The sequence below is a fragment of the Diachasmimorpha longicaudata genome, chromosome 12 (assembly GCF_034640455.1).
Source record: "Diachasmimorpha longicaudata isolate KC_UGA_2023 chromosome 12, iyDiaLong2, whole genome shotgun sequence".
NCBI lineage: Eukaryota > Metazoa > Arthropoda > Insecta > Hymenoptera > Braconidae > Diachasmimorpha > Diachasmimorpha longicaudata.
This window is the reverse complement of record NC_087236.1, coordinates 5,944,398-5,956,672: the sequence shown is the minus strand read 5'-3', so window position 1 is coordinate 5,956,672 and position 12,275 is coordinate 5,944,398. Positions and strand designations below refer to the sequence as shown.

Here is a 12,275-nt window from a genome sequence, read left to right as displayed (position 1 = left end):
TTATCATCCACCGAATGGGTTTCACAAGCCGCATTAATATTCTGAGTTGCTCTCGATCCCCGGAAGGTATTCCAAGGCGTGATACTCTAGTCCCTCCATTTCCTCCCTCTAATCCCCAAATTTCTCTGCCAACGTACTCCCGTGAATTCTCGGCCTTTCTACGATCTACATTCACTATACCCCACACCTATTCTTACTCTCCATTGTCAGTTGCAGCCTCACACCGAGGACCACATAATCGCCCGACAGTTTGCATTCTCACCATAATCCTACCAACCCCAGTGGACCCCGGACATACCACGTTTTTTCGTCCCTTTCTCGGTATCTTTGTGAATCTAATATTGAGGTGGTTTGGAACTTTGACTTATATTACACCCCTAGACAACCTAACAACGTCTATTCACCGATTTTGGGACGAATTCGGGGCGATTAGCAGTCGTTGATTGATGACCAAAATCACCTGTCACAGTCCGGTTTGATGCGCAGCCTTCAACATCGTTTCCTACGGTCCTGAATTGATGTACATCATTGAAATATGGATTCGTTTGTTGGTACATATCTACTTTCTAGGTAATCAACTCGTTTTTTTGATACACATCAAGACGTATTGTCGAAAAAGGTGTTTGGACGCCGCGCGGTTTTATTGGATTCGAAGAACAACGCAGGACTATCCACTTATTTATCTTTCAATTCTCTCGTAAAGGTGGAAAAAGGCTCTGTACCTCCTTACTTTTCGTTTGCCAACTGTTTCGTGAAGCTAATCCTCTGGGTAGAGAAAAGTTCCAACATTTTTTTTCCCCAAAGGAATTCACCCGGCAAAAGCATACGGGCATTCCCCGCTCCTTTACACTCTCAGTAAACTTTATATGTGGCACATTCATTCGCATTTGACGTTTATTTTCTTTATATTAACCAGAGCTCTCCCAACTTGCCTTTGCCTTCGTTAAAAACCCAACGACAGTGTAGATGTTACATGCAATCTCCATCGTAAAATGTGCGAAGATACGACTCGGTACGAATAGAACGAGAAGCTTTCCTTCCCCTCTCCTGTTATTCTCTAAATGTTGGTGTTTTTTTTTTCACATCTCCCATTAGTCGTTTATCTTGTTAGTGCACTGGTTGGTTTTTCCTTCTCGTGTAATGCAATGGTTCATATCTGGCTCTTTCAAAGAAAAGCGGCTTTTCTTCTTGGGAATCTCAGATATCCTCGACGCCAGCATTTACCGTATATTTTCGTGCAACAGATTTAGCCCAACATCGAAGGTACATTTACCCAAAATAGAGAAGACTAATACATCTCGGTAGTCATAAAAATCGGTTGCATGTTTATTCAAGTAAACGTGTGTTATGTAGAACCCACGTAGGCTGCAATCAGTCTACACCCGACGACATTATCGGTTTCACATCAAACCCGGAGTCCTTTTATTGCTCTCCCTCGGGTGTCCCATATTCTATTCTTCCTACCCATCACTCTTTTCTTCCATTCTTCCGGGCAAATGTATATGTACTATTTTTGTACCTCAATCCTTCCACATGCCTTCACACTGCGCCAATGGATGGAGTTGGAAAATTGCCATATCGCTTCAAGTTGAAAATCCTTTTGATATATTTCCTTTGAATTTCGGAATAGAACGCAAAGACATCCAGTGTAAATCTTCAAAATGGGGGGTGTGGGAATGAAGAAAGGGAGAATAATTACCGAAAAGGCAATTGAAAGAGGGGGGAACGATAAAAATTAAACAAATTCGGAATTAATAGAGAATAAATTCTCAATTGAATTCGAATGAATTAAAATCCATCTTCAGACATTTTGTTCCCAAGTCTATCACAAAAATATGAAATTTTTCTGTTCAAAAGACCGGGGGAGGATATCACAACGAAAGAACTTCCCCCGGGGGGAAAATATTAATTACTTCCTTTGATAAACGACCTGAATAATCAAAATATTGTAATTACCATCAAAGGAGACTGACGCAAACGTCTGAACGAGCCCGTTTTCTCGTGAAAGAAAATTCAATTCAACATTTACCCGCGGGGGTAGTACAGCAAAGAGCTGGAAAATTCTTTTTTCACCCCCCGGCAAAAGCCAGCGGAACAATTTTTTTGAATTAATAGACTTCCCTAACGGGGTATCCTCTACTCATACATAATACATGTAGTGCGAAAAGCAATATGTCGTACCCCCTCATCCTTTACCCACCCCCTGCACCGGTACCGACCCACCGACTTGTTTCGCGAGCCTCTACCCTTCGGACAGACTGTCCTTTTCCCTTTCTCCCTGACCTCTGTACAATCCCTCGTCTCCAGATCATTTTTCTCTTTGAATTGTCTCCTCCGAAGAAGTCGTTAATGTACCACTGATTTAACGAGACCATTTGTCCAATTGTTTAATTGATTTTTTAACCGAAGATTAAATTGTAATAAAAAAAATACAATTTCCTCGCCAGAAGTCACATTATCGTATATTAATTTTAACTTTATTGTGGAATGGAGATGGGGTAACGATGATTTGTTGGATATTTTTTATTAAGTAATTTTTATAAAAAAATTCTTGCTGAAGATTTGAGTTCTTTTGAAGGAATAAATAACAGCAGTAAAACGTCCATTTTGGTGGGATATTTGGAGGTAAATTTTGGCCTATGAAATAGTGTGACCCTTTGGAGGTCGTGGTTAAAGCCATGGATGTTCAAGCTCATAGGTATGTGTGTTTGTGGTTTTACTGGGGGGTGTGATGAAGGGGGGGGGCGAATGGCTCACGAGAGCCTGAAGCTCGACACCACACGAGACTGCACACCGATTCCCCTTCAAGAGGACCAGTGAGCCATATGCATATACAGTCACTGTAGCCTCCAATGTGGCATAATTTATGGATCAACTCGGTGAGTCAGTGGCAGAGAAAATTCTAGAGGCTGTATCAAGCGGTGGAGAAACATTCAGATAAGCTGGTGATATTCCACAGGGTGTTGCCATGTTTTTTCTATCAGAAGCTTGGAAATAGAGAATTACAGCTTCCCCCAGGTTGTCATGTTGCTTTAGAAAAGCTCCCGTATCGTTCGATAAATAGATTCATTGATTTATCAAACTAAAAATATCCTTTAATTTTTTTTTGTTAAATTTTTTATCCCATTTTTTGGAATTCCAGAGAAACGATAATGTTTAGTAAACTCATCATCGGTTTACAATTTAAAAAAAATATTATTCGTATGGAAATTTAGGTAATTTTAACCTGAATATTTCTTCCCCTTCGGTAGGAAAAAGGATTTTTGGTTTTTTAGTCAAAAAAATATTTTAAAAATTCCTCTGGGTGTTAAACAACTCATCTCATCAATTTTGTACATCAAAAATGTAAATGTCCTGGATTTTCACGTGTTATTCACCGAGAAACATTCCCTCCCAGTCACGGAAAAATAAATATTTAAATGTTATATCCCTCACTGAAGTGGATTAATAATTTCATAACTCAGAATTCATCTCGTTGCAGTGTTGTGAAATTTTTCAAGAGACATCGAGATGTCAGGTGAGCATACACAATCCACGTTAAATTTATATGCCCAGCATCCATTTCTCTCACCGTAAAGCCAGGACATCCGGAGAGATGCCCTCTATTTTCAGCTGATACCACAGTGTCAAGGCATTCACCAACAAACAGTGGTGTTTATCACCGAGCCCACCTCACATCCCTCCTCCCACCACCCACCCACCCACCCCCCTCTCCCACCTATCATATCAGGTAAAAGAACATGGCAGGTTGTCCCGGCCATGCATCTCACCGATTAGATTAGATATTCCGCCCTTATTGATGCGAATACGTGTGCATGGAAATCAGCAAAGGGTTAAGAGGATATAGAAAGTGCAACGAAGCATGAGAGGGTGGAGATGAGGAGAGTTGTGAGACGCTTATTATTACACTCAGCGACGGGCTCAGGGTGTAGCCTATCGGAGTTTCCATTTTCATTTTCCGAGGGTGAGCCCTGGGTAACTGAAAGTTCCTTGAGACTGTGGCATCTTCTAGTGGCAGCTTCACTCCCTAACTTTTGGGGTAATTAAGTGCATTCTCTCCTTAGTTAAAGCACGTAATTGTGTTTTATAAGGAGACTCCGATGGCTCTTTGTTATGGTTATCGAATATGGGAGGGGGTGGGGGTGAGGGTAATGCGGAATTGTTCGTTGATATGTTGTGGTATTGACAGAATCGTCAATTTTTTTTTTTATGAACATTATGAAAATTATTTTGAAGAGTATACAACAATTAATTATAATTAATTGTCTCCTGATGATCTTCAAAAAAATTACCTTTGAAAAATATTTGATAAAAAATTGTTCTCTGTAGATCTTCATGAAAAATGTCTTCGGGTGAGCTTCTGGAGATTACTGAATCTCCAAAAAGCTCTGGAAAATATTTTTTAGAAGATTCTACAGAGCCTGATATATTTATGGAAAATTTTAAACAAGTTCGTAATTAAAAAATAAAATATTTCTTTGATTTTGGGAATAAAAAGAAAAACTATTCAGTGTAGATGGAATATTAAATAAAAATACTTTCAAGCTCATTTCCTAGTAATTATAATTATTCCGTAATTGTCCACTGGTTTAGTTATTCCAGGAAAATTTTGATAAATTGAAAAAAAATCTTGTCACTCTGTTTTTGAATTTTCATACACCAAAAAATTACCTCCCGTAGAATCATGTACCCCAGGTAGGATGAACAACGATAATTGTTTATCGATCACTTAATACCGAGAATACGGTATGCGATAATCGAGATGGGATTTTGGTGGGATTAGGTCGTGTTATCCCGCGATAACACGCGACGCTACAATATCAGATATATACGACTGGACGTTTAGAGTGTCCCCGGCGAATTAAAATGGGTGTAAGCCATCATTTAATCGGACACAAGTCCTTGTATTTTTGTTATCGAATAAACTGACACTCCCAGCCACACGTGGATTTCATGCTCGAGGCTTTTTGAAACAATTGTCGAGGGCCTCATTAAAAATAATGAGGACTGTATCCAGTTCAGGGGAATGAATTTACGTTTGAAGAGATCATCCCTCGGTTTTTCTTCATTCATATCGTGATAAATGTTGAAAATACGCTGGAGATCGAGATGAATGACGAATAACCCTTTCATAACGTTTGCAGAATTGTAAAAAAAAATGGGAATTAGTGTAAATTCACTAATCGTTAGTAGATAACATTCTTAGCGCACGAAATTCGATAACAAAATCACATAAAATCCATTAAATTAATGATCAACAATTGAACAATTGAGCAGTAGAGGTCCAAAGTGACGTACGAGCCCTTCGATAAATTGAACAAATTGCGTGTATCGCGGTGACAATTAGCTAATGCATTGGGGCTTCCAGAGGCTGGATCTCCACTGGTAATGTGAGTTTACGAGTTCACCTCCCCAGCGAGTCTTCACCCCCTGTACCCAGTAGTTTCACCCATTCTCATTCACTTCCCTCTTCCTGGTGGACAGAAAAATATCCGACTTGGATTGTTCCCCCGTTTCAATGATTGCAGGCAATAAAGTGCGATTTTACCGTACCTCCCAGTGGTGGGTTCGTTATAAAGTATCACTATCATTTCTAGCCCGGTCTACGTGACAGCCACCGGACATAATTGTCTGCAGGGCATTCAGTAACCAGGAATTATCTATGTTGCGTACTTTGGATCATTCGCGTACCTTCGGGGACAATTCTCGATTAATGGGATTCGAGGGATTATCCATTGGTATCCCTTCTTCGATAAAACTAAGACTTAGGGGATCTCCAGATTTTTTTTTTATCTCGAACATTCTTTAAAATTTAAGTTTATGAATTTTCGAATTATTAAATGATGGGCCAGGGAATTTAATACATTTTTTTTTATTTGAATTGTTCGACTATTAATTAATAATATATATATAAATTATATTGAACCAAATTCTCCTCATTTACCCCAGGAAATTCACCCACAACCCTCCACCCCCTTCCACAAACAACGACAATTCAAAAACTAATCCCACCTCCCCCTCCCCCCCAACAAAACAGAATAATCGCGTGTAAAGCACGAAGTACTGAGAAGGTCAGAGGACGTGTATCACGTCACGCGATGTTCATTTTTATTATTCCCTCCAATTGCATTCGTGAGCCTGGTCAGGGTCGCATGAGTTTTCCCACTGGAGACTGCAAAGAGACCATCGCTAAATCCGAGATTTTATACCCCATCGCCAGCCAAAGACCCCTGGCATGACATCAACATTGCAATGAGCCCAGAAATAGTCGATAAAACCATCACAAAAACCGGTGGAAAGAAAAAAAAAATATTCAATCGATAAACAAATAAAACTGGACGAGGGGAAATATTTGAAAAAAAAAAGAAAAAAAAAAACAGACATGAAATGCACTTACGGTTTGTCCCGTGGAGCACCATCGTGCCACCGTTCTCGATCTCTTGCACTCGCCAAATAAAAAAAAAAACAAAACCACCCTCAAAAAAAAAAAAACTACGTGTCACGTACCGGGTACTCCCTGACCCTCGTATGGCCGGGGTAATAGCCTCAGTGAGTATTTTACCAGCAAAATAAATTCATAATTTTTTTTTTATTCTTTTCAATGAAACCCGATCCCCATTCGATCCACCTCACAATGACCCGAGGCAGCCAATCATCCACCGGCTAATCATAATATTAAATTACCAAAACAAAGACGCCAATTCAATTGTCACTCTCAAAAGACCGCCCTCCGCACCCCTCCACCCTCCCCGCTCATCCAATCAATCACAACCCCCTCAACAATATCCCAACGAAACCGATAAAATAATTAAATATAAATTGACCATTAATCACCCCCAATTGCAAAACTAATACTAATTAAGTCATTATCCACCGATCCCCCAACAGTCTCAATTGTTACAATTATTTAAAAAATAATATCGAGTCTGTCCGAATAACAATTATCAAAATTTACGAAATTTAAAAAATACGTTGCGAATGCGTTTTGCTAAGAAAACCGGACCAATAAAATCTACCAGCAGACGTTGGGGCGTCGCGAACGTCGCAGTGACTGGCGAACTACATCGGCGCCCTCTCCCTTCAACCCCAATGCAATTCCGACCCTCTGTCTCACTTCAACACGCGCACATGCATACTATGGTGTACCTGTGCGCGCTTTATAGTTTCTATCTCACTCATACTCGTATGACAGAGTGTTGTCCTCTCTCTGGATGCTCACCCCTCACTCAGTCGTACAACTCGCACCCCTCATCGCTCATCCCAAGGGGAGGGGGCGGGATAAGGGGACAGAGGGGGTTGAAGGAGCGGAGGGGGGTGGGCCCCCCTCCACTGTCTGTCTCGGTTCGACTCACGACCTCTCTGTCTCACTGGATGGATGTGCAGGGGGTGGGAGGGGATAAGTTGGGGTAGTCTCTCTCTCTCCCTCTCGCATCCCACAACTCTACCCTGGGGTGGATTCCAGCCACGTGACTGTTACAACGACCAATCGCAGGGGGGGACTACGTCATCCAGGGGTGCTCAATGCGGGGAACGAATGGATTTTGGGGGTCGGAGGACCTCTCGGGATGTCCCGAAAACGGAGTTTTACGGACAGGGGTGAAAGGGGGAGAAAAGAGAGGAATTGAATAATTTTTTGGATTTTTTAAATTTGGAAATATGGGGTAGAAATATTTAGAAATATTTCAGATGTGTTTAGGAGAGAAATTTCTAGGGGGATGATTTGTTTTTTGGTAAATTTCCGGTGTTTAATTTTTTTTTATGATTTTTGAAGAAATATGGGTTGGAAATGTTGTAGAAGTGGAGAGAATTATTGTAAAAAATGTAGAAATAGGTCACAAGTAATAATATCTAGTGAGATATTTATGTATCTGTATTTCAACATTTTTTTAATATTAATTTTGGATATTTATTCAGTAATTTTCCGTTAAGATCGAGATACATAAAAAACTTAGTTTCCCTGAACATTGGAGACCGCATCATTCCCTAAATCATCGTTTGCCGGTAAATTGTGAAAAATTTTGCAGCCCCTGCACATCTGAAGGTTCTTTATTCACAATTTGTTCCTGGGTAATTTTTTATTTTCCCCGAGAGTGGCGTATAAATACTCGTTGTACCGCCAGCTAAATTATTCAGACCCGAGTATACATTGACTGCGCGCTTATTAACGTTTTTTTTTTCCTAGGAAATTTTTTTTTCCCTCCACAAGGGATATAAAAAAGAGAACTAGAATGGGAGAGGTAGAAGAGGCCGGAAATAACTCACTGACATGATTTTTTCAGGAATGAACGGGATTTCAAAGAGTGGTTGAGATGCTTTGCTCCTTAAGTTCCTCACAAAAAGCCGAGGGGTGGGATGGGAGGGATGGGACTTTAACATCCATGAGGAAATGAAATTCTTCGCTGCATAGCATTGAAGCTAGAGGTCGCAAATTCTCCCATAAAACGCAGATTTTTAAGGCTGAAAGTGTAATACCTTCGACACCAGATAAATCTGAATTTTTTTTTTAAAGTTGCTGCGGCGAATGAAATATTGTGGGGGAGGTACGAGAGAAGATTTGAAATTTTGTGGGCTGTTGAGTAATAATTTCTGGAGGAGTGATATTAGATTTTGTTGGAGGGTGAAAGTAGATTATAAAATTAAAAATTTCATTGAAATGTGACGAACATAATCCGCTGTTTTACGCACATCCTACGATGTCACATCAGCCATTTTTTTTTTCACTTGTAAAATCGTTGTTCTGTAAAATTTTTTGCTGTCACATTTTTAATGAGTTTTTCAATTTTATATGTCACATTATTTTTTTTATCGCAGTAAATTACACGTAAATTTCCCCGACCAATGAAATATCGATATGTTGGGTATCGCGTCGATATATTTCTGGGACGGGGGTGATGGAGGGCAATGGGAGAGGGTAGGGGGCTAGGCCAAGTTACCTCTCCGAAAAAATACCCTGTCGATCGATGTCTCTATTAATAAAGATTTAATACTCTCGCAGTGTCTCCCTTTCTCCCTTCACCTCTCGCTCTCACCTCTTATTTTTCTGTTCTTTCATTTTTTTTTTTTTCCAACCGACGAGATAGCTTTGACATCAAAGAAAAGCGGATCGAAGCCAAGTCTGCCAATAAAGATTAAATTTCTTCTCTTTTTACTGGGGTCGAGAGCCATCGTACTCCATCGTTAGATCGTAAAATACATTTCCGATATCATATCATTATCGAGTATCCTGTGGCGCATTTAAAAATTGATACACTGAGACAGCTAATCCGGGGATATTTTAGTAGTAATGGCACATTGTTGTCAGACGTGGGGTAAAAAAAAGATGGGGGAATTTATTTGAACTCAATACATTTTTCCCTGCGGAAGGAAAATATTCAGTGAAAATGTCGGAAATATTTACGTAATTTGCAATTAGAAATTATTTCTCAAGGGCCTTAACCCATTGGCTCATTTGTACAAAATAATTTCCGACTCCCCCTTTTAATTGAATTTTACTTCTCTCCCGAATTAAATTTCAAAACTTAATTTTTCTCCTTTTCCCGGTAATTATTATTTAATTTTTCTTTAAACCCTTCAATTAAATATTAGGAGAATATTTTATTTATAATCGAATGTGCATTACATCCAAATAGTACTTCTCCCTTGCTTCAATAAAAATGCAAACATGAAAAGTCAATTATCCTAAATGTTTCATTAATTCAATTTTACCCCAGCTCGAGAGGAAATAAAAACCCTTCGACATTAACACCCCATAAAAATCTATTCCACTCGTAATAGTCCGAGAAACACCGTCATAATTAAAAGCGATAACTGGCGTTAATTACATCAGTTGGAAATTTAATTTGAAAACCCATAACCGTGTCCTGAGTTTAGGCTGTCGTACTGTCACTGTACGCGCTGTGAAGCAGAGGTAGTGATGTTGGTGTAGCGGTTGATGTGACGTCCTCTGCGAGGATAAGGGTGGGTACATGGTGGAAGACTGCATCCAGTATCAACTGGAGTAACAGTCGTGTCACCTGCAGAGCTCAATCGATTTTCTGGGAATTAATTACTGAGAACATTTAATACATCTACGAGACTGATCGAAGAGACTGCGTCTAATCTTTGTTAGCCCGGAGCTCATCTCCAGGGTTTTTCTTCATTAAAAAATTCACTCAACTCCCTGGACAGATCCAATTATCCGACAACTGGGGCACTCGTTCCTTCCACGTAAGGATTTTTATTTTATTATTTTAATAGACCGACTGGGATTTTTTTTTAATGAGAGATTAGGCCACTCCACCGAGAGGATAAATAAGAGTTAAATAAAAATGAAATTATGAAATTCCAAAATTTTTCCAAGTTCCATATAGAATTAGAAAATTAAAAAATTTATTCTTCAGTTAATTTGTTGAATTTTTCTGAGAAATTAAACGTCAAAAATTTCCGAAATTTTCCTCTCGGAAACTCAAACGAAATATTTAACCATTTCTTTACCCCAAATATTTTTTTATCTCATCACATGTCTCATAATCGCAAGCACAATTCTCATGATTAATTGGGACAAATTAATTGGGACAAATAACCTCCCCACGACGACAGATTTTCACGAGAGTCCCACAATCTGTCGAATGAAATAACCACAATGAAACAAGAACAAAGAATTTCCCCAGTACCAGGAGAGACGCGAGTGGGCGGAATATTGCGGACAATAATTCGATTGTACGGTGCCGGACCGGGGCGAGAAATTTATGAATCCCAAGGGATGTTCACCGCGATAAAAAAAAAATATATAAATGAAAGAGGAGAAAAAGAGGGAGGAGGAGACGTACACTGAAACGCGAAACGAATGTATGATGCAGTACATGCGCTTGAGGAGGGAATGAATGCCGAGGGGGTGAAGAGTGTGATAGGGGGATGGGAATGAAAGTTGAGCTTAATGATACTCCATGAATCATTCTGGAGGTGTGGAGTCACGTGTGGTGATGACAGATACATGGAGCTAATGTCCAGCCACTCACCTGTCGGGTGGGTTTGATGGGTGGATGATTGTCTCATTGCAGGGGGTTGTTTTTCATTCTGAATTTTACGCCGATCGATTCACGGACGATCAGGGAATTGACTCACTAATAAAATTATGTTTTCCAATTTTCTATTTATAAATTAATAATTTATTCAGTTCAGCAGAAGAAGTGAAACTGAATAAATTAGTTTTTATTGTTATCGATTAATTAATTTATTAGGAAGAGTTTACAAGGCTATTTATTATTTTATTATTTTATTATTGTTGGATTTGAGGAGTAATGTGAAGAGGGAGTTTTCAAAATTTTTGTAACTTCGAGTTTGACGTGTGTCTGGAGAAATAAATTGTTTACGGAAAATGTTTCTCCTGCATTTTAATGAAAAATACCCTCTCACAAAGCACTGCACCATTTTGTAATATGCGAAATTGCTCAGGACTCATCAACCCCAGGACGTCATTCTGAGACCGTAATTGCGTGTTTTGGATGGATAACGAAGAAGGAATTTTTAATTCTCGCTCCAGAATGTTACGCAACTGGATTAAAATTAATTCAGCATTAATTACCAAATTCTGAGGCTCTCACCGTATATTTTTATCAAAATGTCAAAGGTGTTCAACCCCAAGATGACATGATACACATTACAATTTTTTAATTGGCATTTAATTAATAAAATGATAGCACTCGCGTAAAATTCAATCATTATTTGCATACGAGGTTTTTCACCCCACAATCTCCTTTCCACCCCCATTAATCAGCTTTACCCACCGGGTGATACTCCATCCCCAGTGAATCTTTACTCGATTCCCATCGGTGTCCATCAATAATATTTTTTTATTCCTTTCATCAGTCGTGAGATTTCACACTTCTTCGCGGCCTTTCCCTCTACCTTTTCAAATCGAAACGAACTCGCAGGTCAAAAGAATTTCTATGAGCCGCGCCAACAGTATCGGATTCGCTCGAAGCCATACTACCAGCAGCGAAAAAAACTACTGAAACCTCCACACGAGAAAACGAGACAAATCCAAAAAAAAAAAAAAGAATACGAGAGTGCACAAAACCCATTGAAAATAGACCGGGGAACGGGAATGGGAAGAATCCAGTTCTTCAAAAAGCGACGGAATGAAATAAAAAAAACCTGGATTCACTTGTTCATCAGTGATAAATCTACGAAACTGTGGTACTCCTCAATAGTACAACTAAAAATTAATATCGCTAATGTTGTACCCTAAAACAATTTTCTTAAAAATAGAATTAAAATCTTCATTCAAATTTTTT

General features: G+C 39.2%; 1 protein-coding gene across 5 annotated transcripts in view; it reads right to left on the bottom strand.

Moving 5' to 3' along the window:
- Positions 1 to 12,275, bottom strand: part of LOC135167805 (protein Fe65 homolog) — a 94,599-nt gene that overhangs the window by 41,880 nt on the left and 40,444 nt on the right. The window contains exon 1 of one of the 5 annotated variants that reach the window (XM_064131371.1): positions 6,398 to 7,070. The exons of the other annotated variants lie outside the window; for them this stretch is intronic. Coding sequence (XP_063987441.1) covers positions 6,398 to 6,419 — 22 coding nt within the window. The 5' untranslated portion in view covers positions 6,420 to 7,070. Of the gene's footprint in view, positions 1 to 6,397; positions 7,071 to 12,275 lie in introns of those variants that run through there. 5 annotated transcript variants of the gene reach the window in all.